This window comes from Heliangelus exortis, chromosome 3 (genome assembly GCF_036169615.1).
Source record: "Heliangelus exortis chromosome 3, bHelExo1.hap1, whole genome shotgun sequence".
NCBI classification, from domain to species: Eukaryota; Metazoa; Chordata; class Aves; order Apodiformes; family Trochilidae; genus Heliangelus; species Heliangelus exortis.
The window spans coordinates 113,541,153-113,551,182 of record NC_092424.1 but is presented as its reverse complement, the minus strand read 5'-3'; the positions used below and the strand labels follow the sequence as shown (position 1 = coordinate 113,551,182).

The 10,030-nt window shown below is 49.2% G+C and overlaps 1 protein-coding gene across 2 annotated transcripts in view; it reads right to left on the bottom strand.

Moving 5' to 3' along the window:
* Positions 1–6,806: 6,806 nt before the first annotated feature.
* ELP3 (elongator acetyltransferase complex subunit 3) overlaps positions 6,807–10,030 on the bottom strand; it is a 109,920-nt gene continuing 106,696 nt past the window's right edge. The window contains exon 15 of one of the 2 annotated variants that reach the window (XM_071742259.1): positions 6,807–6,931. In XM_071742259.1, the coding sequence (XP_071598360.1) occupies positions 6,882–6,931 (50 nt within the window). In that variant the 3' untranslated portion in view covers positions 6,807–6,881. Of the gene's footprint in view, positions 6,932–8,031; positions 8,106–10,030 lie in introns of those variants that run through there. The other variant, XM_071742257.1, reaches the window with a different exon arrangement.

Here is a 10,030-nt window from a genome sequence, read left to right as displayed (position 1 = left end):
TTTCAAGGAGAAAAAGGGATTTTTGGGGACACCAGTTTCAGGAGCCACTTCTGATTTGCTGGAGTCAGTTTGGCAAACACCAAAAAAGCCCCAAATGTAATTTAAAGGGGCAAATTTTCTGGAGTGAGACCACAGGGTGGGAGCTCGAGTGCTTTGTGGGCTACAGATGAACCAAACCCACTCTGGAAAAGTATTTTGGTGGTAAGGATTATAGTGCCTTGAGAGAACAGGGAGCTGGTTTTGAAGTTTTAGTGAAACAAAGCAAATATTCCATGATTCCTCTTACCCTGTCACACTGCAGAGAAGCTGTGTTGGTGCAGAGCTGCCAAGGAAAGGCAGAGGAAAAGGTTTATCCTGGTAACAGAAGGACTGCTTGGGGATTTCTTGATTTGTTCTTAAGGACAAATCTCAAAATCAAGACTAACGAATCACTTAAAAAAAAAATTAAATTAAATAAACAGTAGAATTAAAGAACTGATTTGACACCATGCTATTTTTGGGGTTCCTCTTAGCACCCAGGAGATGACCTGGCTAGAACTGATTTTTAAATGGCAAATCAGGAGGTGAGACCCCATCCTAGAGCTTCCAGATGGTGAGATTACATCTCATTGATCCCTCTGCTAGAGCAGCAATATTTCATTAATGACTCCACAGCCCAAACCCAGCTCTGCTGGAAGCATCCCCTGACAGGAGAGAAAAAGCCACCACACCACCACCACCTCTCAACTGAGACAGATGAGGGCAGAGCTGACAGATCTGACACTAAACCAAGCAAAATTAAATATTTAAGACTTAATACTGTTACTTCTCTTCCCCTTTGACAAAGTGCTGCCACAGGTGTGCCCAGCAGGCACTGAGAGAGACAGGGACAATGAAATGTGTCTGCTGCTCAACCCAAATTTATCAAGTTAAGGGTTTGTGAGATTTTACATCTCATAATGACCATAATGTCTCGAGGATTCTTCCAGTGCTGGTTGTGGAAATATCCAGCCCAGCTGGGATGGTATCAGTGACAGAGCAGGGATTCAGGATGACTCACCAGCCATGTGAAGCATTCCCCATTGATTTTCTCTCCTATGGGCTAAGAGGTTTTAAACACCAAGGACCAAACACTTGGCAGCCTTGTGAGAGAGCCCAGGAGCCACCTCACAGAGTCCTCATGCACCCACTGCAGCAGGGAATCATCAGATGGTTGGGTTGGAAGGGACCTTCAAAGGTCACCTGGACCCTGCAGTGAGCAGGGGCATCTTTACCTAAAGATCACTCAGAGCCCTGTCCATCCTGACCCCAAATACTTCCAGGGATGGGGCATCTCCCACCTGTCTGGGAAACCTCAGCATAAAAAGATAACACAGGAATTTGTTTCAGTATTAATCCAGTGCTGGAAGGCAGGGTCAGAAACCACCCTTCCCTCCTGAACTTCCTCTCTTCTACACCAGAACAAGAAAGAAATTATGTTATAACTGAGATGTCTCTGTACCTGGGGTCAGTTCTGGGCCCCTCAGGAGCAGAAGGAGATTGAGGGGCTGGAGAGTGTCCAGAGAAGGGAATGGAGCTGGGGAAGGGGCTGGAGAAGATGGAGAAGGGGCTGGAGAACATGGAGAAGGGGATGGAAAGGAAAGAGAAGGGTCTGGAGAACATGGAGATGGGGAGAGAGAGGAAAGAGGAGGATCTGGAGAACATGGAAAAGGTCTGGAGAACATAAAGAAGGGATGGAGAAGATGGAGAAGGGTCTGGAGAGTAAGGAGGAGGGTCTGGAGAAGATGGAGAAGGGTGTGGAGAAGTTGTGAGGAGCATCTGAGGGAGCTGTGGGTGCTGATCCTGGAGCAGAGGAGGCTGAGGGGAGACCTTGTGGCTCTCTGCAAGCCCCTGAGAGGAGGTTGGAGCCAGGGGGGGTCGGGCTCTGCTCCCAAGGAACAAGGGATGGGAGAAGAGGAACTTTTGGCACAAGTCAAGTGGTGCCAGGGGAGGTTTAGGTTGGAGCTGGGGAAGAATTTCTCCCTGGAAAGGGTTGTCAGGGCCTGGCCCAGGCTGCCCAGGGCAGGGCTGGAGTCCCCATCATGCCTGGAGGGGTTTCAGAGCCCTGGAGATGTGGGGATGAGGGACATGAGGCACACCTGGGGGAAGGGTTATTAGTCTTAAAGGTCTTTTCCAAGGAAAACACTTCAGTGATTCTAGGAAGAACAATATAAAGGTTACTGTAGATCTACAGCTTAATAGTGCAGATTGCTACACCAGATGCTAATGACTTCTGAGTAAGAGCACTGTGAGAAAAGGGCAGAAAGACCTGAAATGTCTACCAGGAATCCCTGCACTGCATTCCTGTAAGCACGTGGCACACTCAGCAGTTTAGATGGCTCCACCTGAAGATTATTTCTGCACATATTTTGAAGAAAAATCATAAAAACACTGAAAGAAATAAAAATGCTACTGATTACCATCCCTTTTTCATGTGTTTGTTTCATTGTCCCTCTTGTAAGTTGCTGACAGCACTCCTACAAACTCCTGTGTTTCTCTGGACCCTGGAGCAATACAAGTGGAGAGAGTCACTTGAACACCACTTATGATTCTATGACTGCAGTACAAGGATGCCCTGAAAAGGCTCTGCTCTGGCAAATGAATTAATAGAATCATCACAGAATGGCTGAGTTGGAGGGGACCTTAGAGCTCATCCCCTCCAACCCCCCTGCCATGCCCAGGGACACCTCTGATCCAGCCCAGGCTGCTCCAAGCCTCATCCAACCTGGCCCTGAACACCTCCAGGGAGGGGGCAGCCACAGCTTCCTTGGGCAACCTGGGCAACCAGGGGCTCAGCACCCTCAAAATATAGAATTTCTTCCTCATGTCTGACCTCAATCTCCCCTCTTCAAGTTTTAACTTGAACACCTTTAACTTTAACACCTCCAGGGAGGGGGCAGCCACAGCTTCTCTGGGCAATCTGGTCCAGAGTCTCAGCACCCTCCTGCTGAAGAACTTCTTCCTCAGATCCAGCCTGAACCTCTTCTCCTGCACTTTCAATCCATTTCCCCTTCTCCTGTCACTGGACACTCAGGAAAAGTCCCTCTGCAGCCTTCCTGGAGGTTCCCTTCAGGGACTGGGGGGCAGCTCTAAGGTCCCCCTGAGGCTTCTCTTCTCCAGGCTGAACAATCCCAGCTCCTCAGCCTCTCCTCATGGCAGAGCTGCTCCAACCCCTGGCTCCTCAATGAATATAAATTCACACTTCCAAATTTTGCAGCCAGCACCCCACACCTGCTCTGCAGAGAATTCCTTCACCTTGGTTCTGAGCAAGCCCCACCGAGACGTGCAGTTCATTAGGACTCTGCAGGCTGGTGAGGGGGGGAGGATTTATATTTTTTTTTCCTCTGATTCTTCCCCAGTTACTGGACTTCTCTGATGATCTGGCTAAGGAAGAGGGCTGGCCAGGCTTGACACCCCCTGCTCCTCCACACCCACCATTCAGAAATCCAGCCTGCCTTCCCCTCGCCACCTCCAGCCTCAGCGCACTCAGGCGTGAACCATCCCTGGCCTCTGTCCATGTTAATTTTCTACTTGGCAGAACACAAATAGAAAACCTGGTCTGGGGGGAGGGGGAGAGAGGGAAAAAAAAAAAAAAAAAAGTGATCATCTTGCTGCATAGTAATTAGCTTCTAGCAGGGAAAGGCAGCAGTGCCAGAACCTCCCCGCCACCGCGATGTGGCTGCTACGTCACTGGGACGGAGGGAAAATGGGCTGTGGGGAGGTATTAAACTCCTGGGTCAGAAGCTGAGGCATTGCAGGAGTGGATTTGGCTGTGGTTCCACTCACCTCTCTGGTCTGGGGAGCGAATGGGCAGTGAGGATGTTTGGAGGCTGCTGGGGATGGCGTGGGTAGGGGTGAGAGAACGCCAAGGAGAAAGGACAAGCACCCGGAGCTGGGGCTGGACAGGGGCAGCACCTGCAAGAGGGGAATTCAATCTCATCCCTCATCCTCCCCCCACCCTGAACAAGCATCTTCTGTAGAGAGATAAGGAGACAATCCTGTTGGAACAAGCCAAGCCAGGCTGCTTTTCTGATGCCAGCATCAACAGATAACGCTGACAGACGTCACAGCAGCTCCTCCGTGCATGAGCGCTGTATTTATAGAACCAGCTTGCAGGCTTTGAAAAGTCATTTGCAGCCTTCCAGTGCATAAAGATTTGGTCTCTGCCTTCCCAATCCTTGCCCTTGGAGTCACCAAGAGCTTCACCAGCAGCATCTCAGCTTTGGGGTTCAGCAAAGAGAGGAGGCAGCTAAGCTTGTCAAGGGCAGTGGGTAAGACCCTGACCCTTTGGGGATGACATGGAAGGAGGAAGGTGTTGGACCTCTCCTTGTGGCAATTCCAGGTGAACCTGCTCCAGATGACCTCCAGAGATCCCTTCTAACCCCTGACATTCTCAGTCTGTGATTTAGGCTGGGAAGACAGGGATAGAGACAGCTAATGCCTAACTGGAGCTCTTCAATTCCTCTGCTGTGAATAAAGGGAATACACAGTGGTAGCCCCCATCTTAACCTCATGCAAGGAACTCTGGTCCTGGAGGTAAAATAAACAAGCTATGAACTGTCACTACTCTTAAATGCCACCAGCACTGAAACTACCAAGCCCTGCTGTGTCCACAGAAAGCAAAGATGGAGGCAGCTACCTGTGTAAAGTTTAGAGGAAAAGTGGCTTTGGCACCCTGGGGACATGTGAAGGACACAGGGAAGTAGTGGTGGACACTACAGCTTGGCTTTGGAGATGGGAACATTGGAAATCCACCTGTAAAAGCCAGCAGCTACCCCTGAGACAGATGGAGACGTATCCTTAAAAAGCAAGATTTTGGTGCCAGGAGAGGATGTTGGTTGGCACAACCCCAAAACTTCTAACAAGGAGGAGCAGGGGATGAAGGACTTGGAGAGGAGCCAGCAGAGCTTCACAGCCCAGAGTGCACTTGAAAGCAAGAGAGGCTCAGACAGAGCCAGACACATGGATACACCCTGCACTCAGGTATTGCTGAGCTGTGTGTCAGGGCAGGGCTGTAAAAGCTGCTCAGATATTGGGCAGTTGTGCTCCAAGGCTTCAAGGTAGAGGAATGAAGGCCACGCAGCCACAGCAGCATCAAGAAGATGCCTTGTTGGATCAGCTCTGGGCTGTGATCAGAGAATCCCGGACTGGTTTGGGTGGGAAGGAACCTTAAGAAACCACCCAGTGCCACCCCTGCCATGGTCAGGGACCCCTTCCCCAGCCCAGGGGGCTCCAAGCCCCATCCAACCTGGGCTGAGACACTGCCAGGGATGGGGCAGCCACAGTTTCCTTGGGCAACCTGGGCAACCAGGGGCTCAGCACCCTCATGATGAAGAATTTTTTCCTAATATCTAATCTAAATCTTCCCCCCTTCAGATTAAAAACATTACCCCTTGTCTCTTTGCCCTCCCTGTTGAAAAGCCCCATCCCAGCTTTCCTGGAGCCCCTTCAGGCACTGGAAGATGCTCCAAGGTCTCCCTGGAGCTTTCTCTTTTCCAGGCTGAACACCCCCAGCTCTCAGCCTGACTTCATGGCAGAACTGCTCCATCCCTCTGACCATCTTCATGGCCCTTCTGTGGACTGTTCCCAGGTTGCTCCAAGCCCCATCCAACCTTCAACACTGCCAGGGATGGGGCAGCCACAGCTTCCTTGGGCAACCTGAGCAACCAGGGGCTCAGCACCCTCACAGTGAGGAATTTCTCCTGACTGTGTCACCTCACCCTACACCTGATGCCCTGGATGAGCACCCGGGTGCTTTGGCAGAAGGTGCTGGGTACCTTTCCAGAGGCAAGAAGTCCTCATGAGTGACCTTGAACATGTGTGTGTGCTGCTGTCACCCCGGGCTGCTCTGTTCACTCTCTTGTGTCCCTGCAGACCTGGCTGATTACAGCCTCTCCACAGCTCCTATATTGCTGTAATAGATGACGCACGCATTACAACCACCAGAAATCTGTGGAATGGGAACCTTCCTGAAGCTGCACCTGCAATACACATCATTTAAGTTGAGGAAGGTTATTTCAAAAGGAGGCAGGGAAACATTTCTGGCACATATTTTGCAGCAGCACGTGCCACAGTGGCACTTTTTATTAAAAGAGAAAGGCATCGGTCCTGTAAAACTGACTGCTCAGGGGCTTTAAGTAACTGCAAAGCTCTGCCTTGAATCTCCCCACTCATCCTTTTTGGCAAAGATAACCACCAAAATTTCCTGCCTGGAAAGGTTGGTCCAGGTGATCTGGAGGTCCCTGACATTCTATGAAAATCAGAGGGTGACATCAGAACAGTTGCTGCTGAGAGGAGACACAAAGGAGCCACACAAAAAATTTGGATTTTTAAAGTAAATGGATTTGGGTTTTGTACTTTGTTACACAAAGGGTGGATTTGTTTAAGCCCATCCAGTCAGGAGCTTTATGCTTCTGTGGTTTAGGAGGGGGGAGGACCCTAGGACTTTACTACAGGATTAGGGTCAGAAGGGGCTAATTATGGGATGTCAAGCAGCAAAGTCAAAACAATGGCAACAGGAACCCACAAGGAGACAAGAGGAGAGGTCTGAATGGAGGACTGTCCTTTATCCATTTTCACCTAAGTGGAAGGATTACTCCTCCCAAGCTCAAGGTAAAGCAGCCAGGCAGTGCCATCAACCCTAAAAAGCTCATGGAAAGGGATGGGGAGATAAGTTTATCACTCATTGCAGGCTGGCAAGGCAGAAAAATCCCTTGAGTGCTACCAGATACAAAGGCAACTTCTCTGACTCTGGAAATCCTTGGGCAACAAATGGCTGGAGGCTGAGAAGATGTTTGCAGGCTTACCTGGAATTTAGTCCCTTCCCCAGGCAGCCAGCAGCACCAAAAATGACTCTCTGCAGGCTACTCAGAATCTTTGGGAAGAGGCAGCAGTAAATATGCTGTAAATGGGACTGAGAGACAACAGGCAGAAGGGCTGAGTTGTGCTTACACCATGGCAGGAGTGTGGGGAATGAGTGTGTTTGTCCTAAACCATCCTCTGGATGCTGTGGAGTTTCTGGGGGAAAAAAAACCCCAATCCTGTACTGCTTGAGTCATGGGATGTGACTGCTCAGCACCCACTCCCAAAGGGGACCCTGGCACCTGTGGACTGCAAACCCAGAGATCCAGCCTCAAAATAGAGCTTAAAAAATAAGAAATCCCATCCCCAAGAGAAGCAGAGAGAGGTCTGTGGCTGGAATGGTAAAAGGGGAGGGGAAGGGAAAGCTTTGTTGGAAGGATTGGAGTAGCCTCATCTGACCACAAGGAGAGAAAAACCTGAGTACAGAATCCAAGCCTCTCCTTCTGCCAAAAAGGAAGAAGGGATTCTAACAAATTCAGCAAGCTTCTGAGCCCATCTCCTAGGCTCAAACACCAAGGTGCTTTACATTTTCAGTGCCTAAGGGCTTTGTGGATATCAGAGGAGGAACATGTTTAAAATTGTTGCAGTGTGATTTTTTTTTTTAGTGAGAGGGGAAAAAAAAGATGCAAATTCAAAGCGGGTACAACTAAAAGCAAAAAGAAACCCAAAAACCACCACAAAGCAAAACACAGCAACAAGAAGAAAACCAACCCAACCCCACCACAAAACCAACAAAAGGCAAAGAAAACACACAGGCAATTACAAATGCTGGAAAATGGAAAAACAGACAGTTTCAGATCAGACCTCCCCAGAGCTCTGAATAATGGAGTGATGCCTCCAGGGTCTACCATTCAGCTACCCCAGCCTGCATACTAATATACTGCTCACATCAGAGGAGTAGAAAGGCACCACTCATGCAGAAAATTACCTTAAATGAGCAACGACTCCATGATAAACAAGCCACTTGCTTTTTTACTTTGCTCTTTGATTTAGGTGGTGGGGGGCACCTCCTCCCTCCTGCTGAGGAGCAAGCAGCAGGCACACTCCTGGCTCTGCACAGAAACCTTCCAAGCAGGCCAGGAAAACACCTCCTGATTGTGAATATTTCATCCTGGTTGGTTGAGTCAAACATCAAGATAGGAGATGGAATCTTTGGGAGGATGTAGCTCACAACCACCAACACCCAGGGTCCAAAGCATCCAAGCTCACCAGCATCCAAGCTTTAACTAGAGCAGAGAAACCACGCAGTGGTGATCCCTGACATGAAAACCAGAGTCTCTATGCTTGACACCGTTTCCCATCCCCACAGGTGCTCTTCATGTGCTGCCAGAACCCAAAAAGCCTTTCCTCACCTGCCTTGCAAACACTCATCTTCCCCAGCAGCCTCCCTCCTGGTGCACTTGTCACTGACTCCGCAGTCGATTAAACGCAGTTGTCCCCCAGGTCCCCTTCAAATGAAATGATATTTAACCAGACACACCACGAGGCAGCTGCTGTGCAGCCTGCCTTGCTCTGTGCATCATTTCTCAGTTCACTGCCAGTGATGACTCCTGGGTCCCTGATGCAGAGGACCTCAGATTTTCCTTTGTTTGAACCTAACCTTCCGTGGGTTTCGGGACCCTCGTCCTAAGCAACGCCCGAGCCTGTTCCATCCCACTGCTTTTCCTTTTCTGTCCAGAAATTGGATGGTTCTGAGAGCTAAAAGACTTCTGATGAGGTTCAGCTGAACCTGTTTACTCTGTGAACAGCAGGGAGAACAAAATGCTTCGGGAAGAGTCTGCTGGGAAACTCTGATTTTTTTTATTTCTTTCCCTAGGAGGGCAAACTGATGTGCTCTGAGGAAGCAGAGGAACTGATGGGATTCAGCCAGTGCTTAAAGGGGCTACAGAGAGGATGGAGATTCCCTATGGACAAGGAGTCCCAAGGACAAGCCAAGGGGCAATGGGCACAAGTTGCTCCTGGGGAGATTCCCATTGGACACAAGAGGAAAGTTTTTCACTCTGAGGACAGCCAGAGATTGGAATGGTCTCCCAGGGGAAGGGATGGATTCCCCCACTTTGGGAAGTTTGAAGTCTCAGCTCAATGAGGTGCTGGGACATCTCAGATAAACAATAATATGAGAGGGGTTGGACCAGGTGAGCCTTGAGGTCACTTCCAACCTGACTTTCTGGGATTCTGGGATTTTTAGACAGGGAGAGAACATGTGAAAACCCAATTCACACAGGAACTCAAGAGTACCCAAACAAGCAGAGCTCTGTCTCCTGCCCTGTCCTCCTCTGAATGCTTTTAAATTCCATTATGAATATAAAGCAACAGTCTCTGACACAACAGAAAAAAGGGTTGTTTTTTGTGCTTTTTGGGTGGGTTATGGTAAAACCAGGATTCATGGTCATATTCTAGAACAGAGAAACTACTGGACTGGTCTCCTAGGGGAAGGGGTGGATTCCCCCACTTTGGGAAGTTTGAAGTCTCAGCTCTGTGGGGTGCTGGGACATCTCAGATAAACAATAATATGAGAGGGGTTGGACCAGGTGAGCCTTGAGGTCCCTTCCAACCTGACTTTCTGGGATTCTGTGGTTTTTAGACAGGGAGAGAACATGTGAAAACCCAATTCACACAGAAACTGAAGAGTACCCAAACAAGCAGAGCTCTGTCTCCTGCCCTGTCCTCCTCTGAATGCTTTTAAATTCCATTATGAATATAAAGCAACAGTCTCTGACACAACAGAAAAAAGGGTTTTTTTTGGTGCTTTTTGGGTGGGTTATGGTAAAAGCAGAATTCATGGTCATATTCTAGAGTAGAGAAACTACTGGAATGGTCTCCTAGGGGAAGGGATGGATTCCCCCACTTTGGGGAGTTTGAAGTCTCAGCCCAAGGGGGTGCTGAGACATCTCAGATCAACAATAATATGAGAGGGGTTGGACCAGGTGAGCCTTGAGGTCACTTCCAACCTGACTTTCTGGGATTCTGGGATTTTTAGACAGGGAGAGAACGTGTGAAAACCCAATTCACACAGAAACTGAAGAGTACCCAAACAAGCAGAGCTCTGTCTCCTGCCCTGTCCTCCTCTGAATGCTTTTAAATTCCATTATGAATATAAAGCTACAATCTCTGACACAGCAGAAACAAGTAGGGGTTGCTGTGTGTGCTT